This window comes from Nymphalis io, chromosome 13 (assembly GCF_905147045.1).
Source record: "Nymphalis io chromosome 13, ilAglIoxx1.1, whole genome shotgun sequence".
In the NCBI taxonomy this organism is placed as follows: Eukaryota; Metazoa; Arthropoda; class Insecta; order Lepidoptera; family Nymphalidae; genus Nymphalis; species Nymphalis io.
The window spans coordinates 10,693,124-10,709,939 of NC_065900.1; the positions used below are offsets into that span (position 1 = coordinate 10,693,124).

At 31.3% G+C, this 16,816-nt stretch overlaps 1 protein-coding gene across 40 annotated transcripts in view; it reads left to right on the top strand.

Annotated features, from left to right (window-relative positions):
- The window catches only part of LOC126772691 (modifier of mdg4), a 227,170-nt gene that overhangs the window by 38,556 nt on the left and 171,798 nt on the right, over nt 1-16,816 (top strand). The window contains exons 5-6 of one of the 40 annotated variants that reach the window (XM_050493158.1): nt 13,174-13,331; nt 13,637-13,783. The exons of 35 other annotated variants lie outside the window; for them this stretch is intronic. In XM_050493158.1, coding sequence (XP_050349115.1) covers nt 13,174-13,331; nt 13,637-13,768 — 290 coding nt within the window. In that variant the 3' untranslated portion in view covers nt 13,769-13,783. Of the gene's footprint in view, nt 1-786; nt 1,062-10,761; nt 11,019-11,689; nt 11,941-12,231; nt 12,645-13,173; nt 13,332-13,636; nt 13,784-16,816 lie in introns of those variants that run through there. 4 more of the 40 variants (XM_050493149.1, XM_050493178.1, XM_050493174.1 and 1 more) reach the window with 4 other exon arrangements.

Below are 16,816 nucleotides of genomic sequence, written 5' to 3' on the forward strand. Positions count from 1 at the left end.
TTAAAATAGAAAGAAGGTCGGATAGTAGAATGCTATTTGAAAGTATGTTGCAGCTAAAAATAATTTCTATATCACCAGATAGGTAAAACTGGGGTTATTATGTTATATATAGCGTTCGCGGCCAAGAGGACGAGAAAAGTGTGGCAGCAGGAAGCAGCGCTGGTGTGGCGCTGGCGCAGCGCTAGCAAGATACATGCACCAACATGCAGTATAGCGGTATTGCCAAAACAACGGTGCGATTGCTTGCTTCGTATACGATTGAAGCTTTAAAACAAATGTTAGGAATCTATAGCAAATTACAAGCCATATTGACCACCTGCTTTTTGTGTAGTTGCTTACAAAAATATTTATTAACGAGTATTTTCAGAGAAACCTTACAGTTACTTTTAAATGAGACTTCGCCTCGCAATAATAAAGCCTTAAGCAACTGTTATACAATGTACCTTGATTAAATATATACCTTTCACAGTAGTACAATTTCATTGTAGATGTTTTATGTTAACGAGATTTATTAAAATTATTTAAAACAATGAGTGTTTTCTTGGCTTTAATTATTCTTTATATCGGTGTATAAATTATATTAATCGTCGGTAGTGCGTACGACGCCTGTGTTGATCTGAATTGGTGACCTTAATTAAACTTATTTTTAACGACGACGTACACGCTACCGACTTTATTAGCCTCTTATAAAGATGAAGGTATGTTACTTTGTCTATGCGCATAATTTGCAATTACTTCAACGATATCATTACAATGATCGTTTAACAAATGAAATGTGCTTGCAAGGTGGCGCCCGTTACCTGTACACACCGAGAGGAGGCAAACTACTGTTCTTCGAGGGGAATACGTACTTCGTGAACTCATCAAAAAGGCGTGAAAAGGCGCGCGTGCTGTGGTATTGCTCTTCGAGAAAGTCTCGGAATTGTCCGGCTTCTATACTCACCATGTACGACAGGGTGCTCGGACAGCCGCCTATACACACGCATCCGCCGAAAGTTTCCAGTACTTTTACGAACGCATTCAAAAGCGAAATGTTTGACGATTAACGAATTATTTTTTTTAAAATCATTACTGAACAGGACAATACAATTTATTACGTAACAAAGCAAACGACACTGTCAAGATAACATCCTTTCATTTCGGTTTTTATATCGCGCATTGGAATTATTTATATTATATTTATTTAACGATAAAGTTGTTGTTCGATGGCGTAATACTGCTTTTTTATATTTCGCTAAAAGGATACCGATGTATCCGAAAGGTCCTGAAAATTTTACATTGGATTGTCTGAATGCTACAATTGTTTGTAATGTTACCAAAATTTCGATCGAGACTATTTTATCTAGTCCTAGTTAAATTGGAAACATTTCAAAGTCGTTATAGTTAAAGAAACATTTTGTCAAGTATTTTAAATTTTGAACTAAAGATAGTCAGTAGGGGATTATGAAACTTATTTTGTAAACTTGTTACTTCCACTTACATCGTATCATGCGTTTGAATAATAAAATATTGAAATAATAATGTGATCAAAAATGAGTATTTATATAAGTACAAAAAAAAAATATTCCTACGAGTTGCCATTTAGATATAAGTTTATATATTTATAGTTAATTTGCTAATAATTCTAATGTGAAATTGATGTCGATATGTGCCAAAATGTATTCTTAATAAAATAATAGATGTTTTTGAAACTTCAATGCATTTTGAATAAAAAAAAATAATCCTCATGTATCGTCGGTGGGGCCGGTGCGTTTCACACAGATCTACCTGCTCATTCTTGGAAATAAAAAAAAAGGACGTCTAGACATCCTGCCTTTTGATGTATTTCTATTTGAAATGTTTTTGTATAATGCGGTGATTATGTTCAATACACCATAGCCAGCTGCAGGTAGATAGATGTCTATGGGCTAACACACGATTCAAGGGACGAGGTATCCTTACCATTATTGATATTAGGCATAGATAGAATGTTGAAAGCGTGTTTTTTGTCAGCCTAGCCCTTAGCATCAATATATTCGAATAAAAAATAAATACCTGAGGTAAAAGTACGCAGTACTACTAGTAACGGGAATGTGGTTTTACAAGGTTTTGGAGGTACGTAACTGGTTTTTAGAGACAGGTAACATGAATATCGATACACTAATTTGTTATATAATAATTCAAATGATAGTGACTTATACTTGATCATAAATATTAAATATTGTTCATACTTAAAATAAATAATAACTCATTTATACCCACTGCTTTTAACATTCTTGAACTAAAAATAATGAATTTATACAGTATATGTATATTCTAATAAAAATAATATATATCTTCTACGACTATATTAAAGTTTTTTTTATTAGATATCAGCCGCTGATCTTGTATATATAAATTAGACTGAGAAGTGGTGCATTGTTAAGGGTAATTCAAGAAATAAGAGGTAATAGTAATAGTGAACGTTTTGTTTGTTCAAAAAATAGCCGAGTAAAACATAGTATTTTTAAAATAGTCTTTCGTTCGGTTTGTTTGTCTAAATAAGTGATTGTTATTAGACCTGATTACTGAATGGAAAGTCACTCGAATGACTATACAACAATCAATGATTAACAATGTGAAAATTAATGTTTTAAATTTAATTACAATTTAAATATATTCTAACCGTCATAATTCCCTAAATTAGTCGTAATTATGACTTTAATTCTCATGTAAAGGGTCGAGATACGAGGAACAGTTCCGTACGAGAGCTCACAGTGTTGTATGCGATTTGCATAATTACCTAGATAAGGTGCTCTAGAATTAATGTACTATTATGTATAACGACTTTGTTTGAGCGCTCTTTAGGCACATATTAAGTGTTAAATATATATCGTCACCTACTTATATTCTATATAAACTTATATCTGATATAAGTTTATGTAGAATATAAGTAAGTGACGTGGCTTTGGGCCTAATGCGGTATTAAAATACCGTCAAGGACCGTTTTGTTTTTCTATAAATCTAAAGCTAAATTCTGTTACCAAGAGTCCATGCGTGGACCTGCAATCACTGCCACTAAGCCTCATTATGTTTTCATATATTTCTACTCGTTCTTATATAATACTTGCTCAGACAGATTGACTGACTTTATTATTAATATTGATCTTCCTCTAATAAATAACTTATATAGTTAGTTTCAAATTATAAGTGATTATTTTATTATAATTAATTAGAGATATATCGGTGGTACCTAATTGTTTGTACTACTTTGTGTTTGGTGGTACCTATTTCGTGGTAAATAAAATAGCTGATCGTTCTTAATATGTGGTAAGGTCACGTCCGTTCATGGATGCTTGTGACTGCTTGTGATGTTTTATTTATTTTAAATAATTTCAAAACACAATTTCTTAGTATAAATTTAAAGTTAATAGTATACATTGTATATGCAATGCATTTTTTAATCACTTATTCGTTTTGAGGTACACATCGCGTATCACACGTAATGTATAATTTATTACACGTAGTGACTATGTAGGTATTTCCATATTAACTAGAAAAGAGTCAAAACGTCAAGAATTCTACTTAAATTAATATATAAATGTATTCTTAAGTAACTTTTATAGGTCAGTGCAGTAAAATCGTCTTCGATGCAGCAAAACTTTGGATTAATCGCTTCAAATGTTTCTTTTTTATTTACACAAAGACCTTGACGTATTTTAGTTTTGCCGGAATATTGACTGGGTTATACTAAGAAGAGTAATATTATTGCATTTCATTATTTTTTATGTTCATTTTACAGATATGAGTTCAACATGGCGTTTTTAAATGTGAGCTCGCATAATTACGAGCGGCGTATACAAGCCAAATCACGGAATAATCAAAAGATATTTTTATTTAGTAGTATGATTTATATTACATAATAATTTAATAGGCATATAGCCTTAAAAGTACTTGTGTCTAGTCAAATTATTGATGTTTAATATACGTAATTACAATATGTAATTCATAGGTAATCGATTCATTCTGCACAGAAAGACCGAAACCCTTGAGTCAAGTATTGACAATATATATGTTAGCTTATCGTTTTAATAGAAGCGTGTTCTCTAGTTATTACGTTAGCTATCTCAGTGTTGGTTGCAGGCAGAGGAAAAAAATATTTAAATGTAGAAGTCGTGTTCATCGTTCCGTGAGAATGCCGCGGAGTTATTAACATTTGTACGAAGCGCATTCGCAGCAAGAAATCCGTTACTTATTGTTCCACATACTCTCATGACTGCTTTAATCGTCATTCTGATAACACTTCACTTTCATATAAACTAGAATAATGCAATGTTAATTACTCGTTGAAAGCTTTTGGAATCACGTTTGCAACTTTATGTTATATAATTGTTTAATTTACATGCAACAAATTATATATTGAAATAATATATAATTAAGTTAAAAACATATATTATTTTACTAAATATGTAGTTTTTCGTTTTAATAAAATAAAATAAATGGACGTTAGAATAAATTATAATATAATAATTTAAATTAGGTAAATATAATTTTAAATAAATTTTAAATATGAACAACGAGTGGACTTTATTATGTAAAAATATGAAGGCTGGCTAATCTGTATGTAATTTTATAGACACTATAACAAAATATTTCAGATAAAATGATCATCAAAAATTAACTTGGTCAGCAGCGCCCTCAAAACAGAATGTAGGAAAGCTTGTACTTTACGACACAGTAACATTACGAATTAAGCGTCGCGACCATTTTCCACTAGATGGCATTACACGTATTTTATACCACGAGATCAATGTATTGTTTACATGGAAATGTTTGATATTCAACAATATTAGAATATTATTTATTCATAATACAAAAAGTTATTATTTTATTACATCCATCCATTATTATATATGAAATTACGATATTTTTCTGAAAAATACATTGATACCGGTGTGGTAGATGGTATGGCGACAGGAAACTTGATGGCATATATTATACTTTAATGTAGTTTCTGTCTCCGGTTGCGGCCATGAACCGAGCACTTAATCTATGGTGTTGATACTATTAAGAAATTTAAATTAGAAAGATTTTTTCAGCTTTCGAAATGAATAACTTTAATTTTTAACGACCTTCCTTTATTGAAAATAAAATTAATCTAAAGTATCTCGTAGGTGTACCTGTTGACTAATATGCATGTATTAGTACCGCGTACCTAGCTGACAGTAACAAGTATCCAATGTGTTCATTTAAATAAAAACAATGTATCTTATCGCTACAGATAAATTTCGTCGAAAACGCTTTTATTTTATCGTATGGATTTTAAGAATGAAAACTTCAATGGATTCATCCATTCATCTTTTTGCTTTGAGATATTGTTTTTTAACCTTTGTGCCTTTTTAATTAGTAATTTTCCCATTAGTGCTTGCAGGTGTTCAGTTTGTGACGTCGCGTCGGGGAAATCCTATGATCATATACAACGGCGTTAATTTCATCAGAGAGAGAACGAGGGGTGACCGGACGAGATGGGTGTGTGGAAGAAAGAGGCGGAAACATTGCATAGCCAGTTTGACCACAGTCGCTGGGATGATCGTCAAGCGTTATGGGTACCACAACCACAGCTAGCATTTGCTCTGTGTGTGCGTGATACGATATAAGAAATAACATATAAAAAATATTTAAAAACATATGTAACTCATATATTTAGTAAGTAACAGCCTGTAAATGTACAGTGGGACTGTTGGGATAAGATAAGATAAGGCCTCCTCTCCCTTTTTGAGGAGAAGGTTTTAGAGCTCATATATATATATATATATATATATATATATATATATATATATATATATATATATATATATATATATATATATATATATATATAAGAAAAAAAATATATATATTATATATATATATATATATATATATATATAAGAATAAGAAATAAAAATATTTTTGAAAATCGAACAACTTCTCTTATATACTAGAAAACTTTTATCTAGATGTTTTATAAACACAAACAAATTAATTATTTAAGATTTGATGTAGGTTTAGGTTTTTAAAAGATAGACCGAGTCGCAGAATAAAAGACCTAGGTATAAATAATAATTGAAAGCGGGTAAACCCGGAGAAGGAGTAGTATACGATAAGAATCTCTAGGTGTGATTTTAGATTCATGGCAGTATAACTTGCACTGTACAGTAACTGTACCACCGGGACCAGTAACGACTCACTGATGGGCGCGCTTCTTAGTTTTTTTTTTATAATACAAATTAGTTTCTATTAAAAGCAATAAAAATTAGCTAAATTATAAAGAGATTATTAACCGACATTAATACATTTTTATTAAGTTATTTAAGACTTCATGTGTTTGACTAACACTTGAATTACCAGTTAATTTTTTTGTAATGTAGTAACCCTATATACGATTCATAGCTTCAATAACTAGACGTACATAATTAAAGAGTAGGTACTTAACTTTTATTTAATTGCGTCAGTCAGAAAATATAGATATATATCTCTTAATATTGTTGTCATAGTTAAATATATATATATTTTAAACCTATACCGATTTCGTTGGTCATCAATACTGAACAATGCTGATTAGTAGTGCTTGAATTCAGAAACTCTTACAATTGATGGAATCTATTAAACATCGATATATATAAATAGAATATTAATAAGATCAAAATTAACAAATTAAAAAATACAAAAAAGTTAATCTAAGAAATCAACAATAATCCTTGTACGAATTAGATATTTCTTTTATTTCAGTCATAAACGATCTTTCCTAGAATACAACATTTTTTTTTTAAATTAACATTAAGCAAATTACGATATCTAAGCAAACAATTACAAATAGCTATAGAAATATTGAAACTAAAAATACCAAGTTGTATCAGATAGTGCATACTGATAGAAACACAACAAGTAAAAACTTTTAATTTGGTTTATGTTATTACTATGGTCTAATGTTACAGATATTTTTGTATACGAAATACAAATTTGTTGCTAAAATTTAAGGGACCAGTACTAGATAGTGATATGAATTGTGTAATTATGCATTTTTGTAATGAATATTGATGTATATTTTGTCATAATTAAATTATGTAATACGTTTTTAAAGATTTAATTTAAAAAAATGGTTGTTATAACTATAAAGAAAATTAAATGTGTATCGTTAGCAAAAAAATATATGAAATTTTCGGACGAATATTGGTTATGTTTATTTAATAAATTGTTAACATTTCCGTTACATAAGTAACATATAAATGTTTGTATAAATATGTTTAAAATAATATATTTTATTTTACCCTAAATTATATTGATTTATTTAATTATAACCACATTATGTCAACATGGAATTTAATAATAATATTTCCTTTTTAATAAGTTACTCAAAATGAACACATCCCATTTCATATTTACTAACCATTTTAACAGTTTTCTTTAGTTTTTTTATTTTTGTTTTTTTTTTTGTTTTTCAGATAAATCGCAAATATCAGATTCGCGAATGGGAAATCGACAGTTTTCTTTCTATGACTTAGAGGTAGCTCTGCATCATTGTTCAAATGACTAGTAAAATATTAATTTATTCGCATTGGTATTGTATTACATAGAAGTAAGGTGAACGTTCCTTTTTTATATTTTTGCAAACTAAAAAGCTATGAACTACTTGAAGATCCAGCACCTAGCTAACAAAGGACCAAAGAGGCTTGCCTTAAATACTATTAATGAGTTGATGGTTGCTATTTTAAAACCATGAAAGCGTAAACTGTATTTATATATAGGAGAAGTATAGTCAGTGATTGTAGTCTTGTATTAGAAAACAATGTGTTGAATTTTAATCGGGAATTGTATTGAGTTTAGCCTTAGTAGTTAAATTTGTAACAAAACTGTTATTTATTGCATTTATTATAATTTACAACCATTTTGAAACGCACAATAATTAGTCAATGTTATCTAGAATAAGATAAAAGTTCAACCGTCCCGTATTCCCACAGGTTAAATTTAAATAGCGATAAACGATAAACAACGTACATTTTCTTTATTAACGTAAGATGCTTTTTATACATTTACAACGCAAAGAACATCTTTATTATTAGTTTATAGGAAATATTGTTATAATATCATATTTAATAGTATTTCGGTTATTATAACAGAATAGTCTTAATAAAAAAAAATAATTTACGTAAGCTTAGTCTATGAGACCTTCGCATATAAAAAAAAATCGCCTATTTTATTATATTAACATAGATAGCAAAGTGCCATTCGCGCGAATTATGCGCAGTAAAAGCTTTTATATCTAAATATACAATTATTCGTGCCAGTACAGTACATTCCCACCAATTGTATTTTATAGAGTCGTACGATTGACCTGGAATTGTCGTTAATGTATAAAACGTATTTTAAATTGTTTTGTGAAAACGTTATGTATGAAATGTTAATCGACGTAATGCCGGCAAGAATCAAAGTTCAAAATCATCATCTAGGTATCCTAAGATTCTGAATATTATTATTAACAATTCGTTTACAATGCAGGACCACGAAATATTTAATACTAATAGCTAAATTCCTAGTTACCTCTTGTCGCGTCTTGCCAATTATAAATTTGTAACTCCATAACATTTAGTAGTGTCCAGTTCAACTTTCAGTTTTGTTTTCATGAAACATAAAATTATGTTAAATTGTTTTTCCATTTTAAAAGTTGTGAATGGAAAATGTCCGACAGCATTGCAAAAGCCTCCTCTCTCGTAAAGAAGGTTCCAAGGTTATTCCACCAATCTGCGCCAATGCGGGATGGCGGCTAATACGTTAGAACAGCTGAAGATTTGTATAGACTTTAAGAGCCCTGTATACTTAATATAAATAAATTATATTATTCGAGGCCTATGTTGATGGTCAACAAAATAAATTGTAATTTAACTTGTGTCTTAAAAGTGCTTCCATTGTGGTTAGTTTGCGCAAAGTTCAAAACTTTCTAGTCGTGTGGTGGTAACTGAGATGTTCCTACGTCACGTTTAAGTATTAATTAGTTTAAATATTACATATAATGTGATGTGTTTATAAATATTATGTATGTACGTTGTACGAGATGTGATTATTGCTGCATTTATATGCCTTTTGCTACATTAAATATATTTTTATCATTATTTTATTGTTTTTTATTTAGTTCATATTTGTTACTTAAACACTAGATAATGTAACTTCATTGTAAGTGTTTGTTTATTTGCTACTCACAGTGAGATTATAGTTTAACTCTCTTTGTGGGCGTGTGGGCTTTCAAGACACTGAAAAACATATTTCTGAGTTAAAAACATATAACACTGCAACCTAATTTTAGATCTTATTTAAGGTATCGCTCAGCGTGCTATGGAGCGAGCTATGCTCGGAGTATCTTTGAAGGATAAGATCAGAAATGAGATTATCCGGAAAAGAACCGGAGTCACCGACATAGCTTGCAAAATTAGCAGGCTGAAGTGGCAGTGGGCTGGTCACGTATGTCGTAGGACCGATGGCCGTTGGAGCAGACGAGTCCTAGAGTGGAGACCGCGAATCGGCAAGCGCAGCGTAGGGCGCCCTCCAGCCAGGTGGACCGACGACCTCAAGAAGGTGGCGGGCACCAACTGGATGCGGAAGGCGGAGGACAGGGAGCTTTGGCGCACCTTGGGAGAGGCCTATGTTCAGCAGTGGACAACGATTGGCTGTTGATTTTTAAGGTATAATCAACATGCGTGAAAGTTAAAGAAAATATCTGCGCATAAATAATGAGTAAACATCACCATAGCTTGATGATATTTTTTATCAGTTTACTTCCTTGTAATGTGTGTTTCAGTTTAGAAGTTTAAAGCGGCCAATTAATGGATCAAAGGACAAAATATTTTAGTAGTAGTAAAATAGTCAGTAGGTAATAAGATAATATAAGACACTACATAAGTAGTGTAATACTACAATACACTACAATAGTAATGTAATATCTATGGGCAAAGATGTTACTTATCATTGAGCGATTGGTTGTCTACCTATAAAAAAACTTATGTTCATATTTCGGTAAGTGTTGTTGTTTTTAAAATATGAACCAATGTAGAGGAATCTCTCACTTCTTATACTATATAGGTTTGCTCGGTCTGGGGCGTGGTGCAAAAATACGAAAAACAATGTAAACAAAAAGACGATACCATTATTATTATTTGCATCAATACATACAAAGTAAAGCATAAGATTAGAGCTTTTAAGCTAAAGAGGTCAAGAATGGATATAGGAGATAATATCCGAAGCTTCTCATCCGATTTCAGAGATTCTAACACCAATGCTTAGAATTAACCTTTACAATGATCATAGACTGTTTATTATTCAGATAAAATAAAAGTTTTTTTCGTTAACTCTAACTGCAACGTAAGTCTACGAAAAAACGGTGTATGCGTTTGTTACGAACGTTGTCCTAACGAAAAAGGCCTATATCTATGTGATGCGGTTAATTCACTACACACACAATTGATAAAATATGACCACTCGCATTGACGACGTAAGGGATGGTTAATGTTTCTTACAATGTCAATGTATATTAGCGGTGGTGAGCACTTATCATAAGGTCGTCCATTTTCCCGTCCGCCTAACTATTAAAAAAAAAATCCCTTGCGTAATAAATTTCGTTTCTATGTTTAATTAATTTAATACCAGCTACTTAATACGATATATTTTCCATAATTTTTATTATAAATTAATTTCGATTTAATTTCTGTTGGCCTGCGGGTATAGAAGTAGAACTGTTTTAGATAAAGTCTATAAATGATAATATTTTTGCAGACGATGAAGTCGTCGAAATACCAACGAAAAGTGGAAAGAAATTTCTATTAATGGTGAACGGGTATACGTTTTCTCAAGTTAACTATAGTGTACATTGGATTTGCTCGTCGAAAAGGGCAAAGAATTGCAACGCTAGAATCAAACGTCTCGAGGATGGTACCATCGTTCACGTTGAAATGATTCACACACATTCACCACCTGAATATATTGTCAGTAATGGCAGATATGTAAAATTTAATTAGGCATATCTTAATTAGGTATATTAGCATGAAGATAATTCAGTTATGTTTGTTATAGTATATTTAATATATTCGAACGAGATATATACATAGATATATACATACATAGTTTTATATATATATTTACATTACAACTGAGAAAGTTTATTTTTGAAATTGAAAAAAATATTTTTATTATAATTAATTGAGATCTACACACCGACCTAGTTACAATAGTTTTTGCAAATATATACCAAGCACTTATATGCGTAAAGCTATCAGTATACAAATAAAGATAAAATGATATAAATTATCGTTTATATTAGTAGAGTTTGTACTAACTACTCTCATGGTTTAACTTTTCATTGCACACAAAATTATAAATATTTATGCAAAACAAATCAACATTAAATCTCTTAAACTTTATTTGACTGCCTATGCCCTTATGCCTATGTTGTGGACTTACGCCTGTATTATTTATAGTTTTCCACATCATTATGGGGATAGTAATCACATAGTGCTGTATGGTCGCTTAAATTTTCATTGAATGTGAGTAAAGCACACTTTTATATTAAGTCCGGACAACGTTAGTCGAGAATTACTACTTAATTTAGTTTAAAGTTACTTTTAAATATACTCAACTTACGTACCTACTTTACACTTACATACCTGTAACAAATTATATTGACAAGAAATGTTTTGAATTTTAGAGAATGAAGCTGTCCTGATACCGACCAGGAGCGGTAAGAAGTTCCTTCTGATGCTGAATGGATACACGTATTCTCAGATCAACTATACCGTTCACTGGTCCTGCTCTTCCAAGGCTCAGGGTTGTACTGCGAAGGTGCGCTATAAGCCCAACGGTCAAGTGGTCAAAGTCAACACTGAACACAACCATCCGCCGCCGCGATACTTAATTAAAGATGGCACTTATTATAAAGTGTAACTGCGAAATTTCATATAAGAAAGGTATATAATATAAAATCATCCTCTCAACACGATTAGAAAAGAAACTTTTTTCATTGACGGAAGTGTTTTTTTCTCACGGAAGTATATCTATCTAATGACTAAAGTAGTATTATTATTGAAATTATTTTAAAAAAAAGAATAGCAACTTTTTTTTAGTTAAAATACTTTTTAAAACGAATAAATATTTTTTTAGGAAAGTTATGCTGTGTTTTTATTGAAGATTACCAATAACATAATTCGGGTTTACTGTTTTACTTGATACTAAAAAAAGTTGGCATTTCAGACGTGCAGTTCATACCTACGGAAAAAGGGAAATATATTTTGGTGCTAAAAGGATTTACGTATTCTCAAGTCGGTGGAAGATTCTTCTACTGTTCCTCGAAGCATATGGGTTGCAGAGCGAGGGTGCGACTCATGGCGGGCAAGCTAATAGCATCAGGCGATGCACACAATCACGCACCGCCATCGCATGCACGATGCGGGAACGGTGCTTTCGTCCAACTACGGCCTAGATCCCAAGCTGTATCAGTTCTCCCCACTGTTACATCCGCCATCCTGCCATCTCCAATAACATCGCCTCGAGCGGCATCATTAGCTCTTCATGCCTTAAACTTCCCAAGAATCTTGCCCAAAACAGATTTATGGCCTAAACAACCTACAGAGGAGAAAAAGGATCATTAGTCTCACGGAAACGTTGATAACCTAAACGAAAAAGTTTTATCATAGTATATAATACGAAAACATTTTTTCAGCTGTGGAAATTGGTTTCATAATTGTAGGTGCGGATCTCCATCCAATAAGTGACGTCTTAGCTGTGAATTGTTAAACGATAAACTAGTTAATTGTTTATAAACAAAAATGATGAATGTTTACTTATTTAATGATCTCTAAAAGATTATGTATATAATTCGAAAAGCTGTGCGTTTTAGAGTAATAGGCGTAGCTTTCGACGATATCTCAATACGATACGTAATTCGGTGATATTTTTAGTACGTAAATTAAGAGCCTTATTATATATTTCATTCATTAGAATGACCTTCTACTTACAAATGTTATTTTTGACTATCGTTTGGATATTTTTTTGTTTTATCATAGACAGCTATGTATATTAATTAAATTTTGCTTAAAGTAAACTGTGTTTTAGTATTATAAACGTTTTTCTAAAATGTAATTTATTGGTATTCATAATCATGTGATACTTATAAGATTTGTTTTTCTGTCACAGATGTTAGATTTGGATTAGGACCACGAGGAAACCCGTGTTTAATTGTAGGATCTCGTAGATTCAGACGCGAATATAGTTCGGGGTACAGGACAACGTGGCGCTGTTGTAAGAGAGGCTGTCTCGCCACTGCAGTCACTCTTGGGAAAGAACTCATAAAAGTTAGAAATAAACATTTAAATACATGCTAAGTCTATATTACCACATATTGAACACGGCAGTAAAATTAAACAATGGGATAAGCTTAATGATTTACCTGTCCCGTCTCTCACATATGACTCGTGATAAAGTCCATATTATGTCTACTGTGTGGACAGGAATTTTTTTAACGTTAGATTTATACAAAAAATAATTGTTTCGATTTGGAGTGAAATAAATTGTAGTATTATCATCAGATTTTTTATTAACCTATGTTTTAAATCTATGAATGATTGCTATCGACCATTAATCACGTTTTTGATAACAGGTGCAACGGTATACGTCTCAACTAAGGGCACTATGCGCTTGTTATTTCAAGGAGTCCACTTTTCCAAAAACTACCAGAACGGCTGCAGAATATCTTGGAAATGCAACAAAGTGGGTTGCATTGCACGCGTGAACACAATTGACGGAGTCGTTGTATCGATAAAAAATAAGCATAACCATATTACTTAAATTGATTGATTTGATGGTGATATAGTAGGTTCCTTCTTTGATGATATATCTTTCAAGAAAATTTTAAATATACCTCAAATGTATCATTGAAACTATTAGTTATAATTACGCTTTAATAGTATATATGTGTGCATGTTTGACCATACTGACCAAAAATATATGGAAAATTGTACATCAACTTTATTAGCACTATTATAATCTTCTTGCAATTGTGATTAAAAAATGTGACATATAAAGTATACCCTGAGTAGGAAAAGGATAAATAGGCAAAAGATTATCCCATTTTCAATCCCTTATATGTTTTTGTATAAATTATTTACGTCTAAAAATGTTGTAAGTAATAGATCAGATTATTGTATGTTGTGGTAATACCAATATAATATTGCTTTTTGTGCTAAAATTCTTAAAGATGCAATGTTTCTTTTTGGTCTTAAGTATTTAAGTGTAAATAAGAATTAATGTTGACCATATTAAACACTATTTGATATATTATTGTTATAAATTAAAATATGCCTGCCTACATGCTATAAGATTTATTTGAAAAATAATATTAACATTTATTTTTATACATTATATATATTTTGATAAAAACGGATTTTATGTCGTAAATATATTACGTTCAGCAACTACTTACATTACGTACGTACGTTCAGCAATGGTCGGCAAAGCTCATGTATGGCCTTCGGTGTTGCAGATGTTCATGGGCGGTGGTAGTCACTTTCCATCAGGTCAGCCTCCTGTCCGTTTGCCCTCTATAACATAAAAAAGGGTCTAAGCGCGTTGTTCAAATGAGAAAGAGGCGTGTGAAGGAAATCATATTTTAATAGTGTTCTTTTATTCAATAAAATATAAGGTTATCCATCCATTAATATAATATAATCGCCGAAGATATCGTGCAAAGAAAAAAATACAGCCAAATCAATAACTTAATTATTGTTTGCAACCGGTTAATAAAGCTTCCTTTATCCATTATGTACCTACTTCTTTCACATAAATCTTATAGGATTTATTACTACATTTAAGCTAACAGTTAATCATACAAAACCATTTCGCTTATCTTAATTGTATGCACGCTATTAAACTCTAAAAACAAATTAGCTCATTGAGCAAAAACACAAAGCTCATGTTTCGGCATCAAGGAATCACATCTATTAGAGACAATTGTTATGTCATGTCCAAAATGTTAGCTGAATTGGGTCGTAAAATCAGCTACGTATGTAAGGAAATCACTTAATGTAATTCGTGTCGTCGTGTCGCACAATGCGTTCATGTAATTAAGGAAAGCCATAACGCCTTTGGACGCTAGTTTCTTCCTTGGTTTACTGTCATTCCTCATAATTTTGTAAAAAATGTTAATTGTGTGAGCTCAATAAGCAGATTCGTTCTCGGAGTCCAGCTTACATGTATCTGTATAGTTAAAAGTCTAATTAATTGATTAAGATAATTCAAAGTAACGCAATAGGCGTTATCAAAAAGGTATTTTGTTTCTGGTTTCTCATAATCAATTCTACAACTGTTTTAGATTGCGAGTATGCATGGTTTTCTGTATCCAGATTCGGCAAGCCACAACTTCGTATCGGTATATTTAAGTTCTGCCTTCTAACGACAGCAGGGTCTAAGAAGAAATGGCGATGTGTGAACCAGGCGAGGGGATGCAGAGCGAAGGTCACAACAATTGATAATAATATTGTACAAGTTGCTAACAATCATAACCATAGGTAAAGCCATACTTTTTATAGTATCGTAATCCAAGTTAAATGTCTTTCATATACACGCACGTCATGGTGATGGTCGGTCGGTCACTGTGTAGACAGCAGATACCAACGAATTCCGCATGCCGAGTGCAACAAGGTGACCTCTGTTGAGTGCCGATGTTTAATTGCAAAATAGTAAATTGGAATTGCAAAAAAAATATAAAAATAATAATAATGTGGTAGTCATTATGGATTGCTTGAAAATGCAAAATATTAGGCATGTTTTCTTTAACTATTGTAAACTGTTAGAATGCGATAAGTATTTATGTATCAAATAATAATCATAATCTATTTTAAAGTTTATGTAATTTTATCCTGATCTAACTTTCTTATATAAATAATTGCAACAAGTAAGAAGTTAGTGCGCAAAAGATATACTTAAAAATTCTGAAACGAATCTTGTATAAAACAACAGTTAGTTTGGGAATTCCATACAAATATAATAATAATAATTCGTCTGTAATGAATAGTTAGACTTCAATGTTTTAATATATAATAATAAATAAGATAATGATTTAGAAAATATGTTTTTAGTTTCAACTGTGATTGATTAAGTGTGAAGTTTATAAAAAAAATATGTTGTATGCTAGTGTGAAAGCAAGATTTTACATATTACCACGTTTTAGAACTTCAGTATTTCTCTAGGATATTCTTCTAATCAAAGAATTTGGTAAAGGGAGAAATATTATTGCTAATATACTTTAGACAAAGCCATGTTAATCCAATTATGAAAAAAATAATGAGTAATCGAACAAGATTTCTTGTAATCAAATTTCTTAATAAGTGATCAAGCGTGGTTAATAATAATAAAACCTAGGACTTGTAAACTTAATGTCTATAACAAATATGTTTTGCCGTCAAAAAAGAATGTTATCAAAAAAAATGTACTCATCACGATAGTAATGTTTTGTATTTGAAATTTCGCATTAAAGATTAAAACTGGTTTTGTCTTTTATTGCTAAAATATGTATGAATTAAGTCAACATCTATCAACTAATACTTCCTTTCCTTCATTAATATTTATAGGTTACTATAGATAGTTTTAAGTAAAATGATTAAATGTCAAGGATTTGATTGTAACATTTTTCCCGTTAACAGCTGTAGAGCAGCCGGGCGCTATAAAGTTTGAGATGACGAAGTTTGGAAACCCCACCATTGCTTGGGGTAATTACAGATTCATAAAGAAACTCACGAGACGACTGAAAACCTGGTGGGAGTGCACGGCGAGAAAGAGTTCA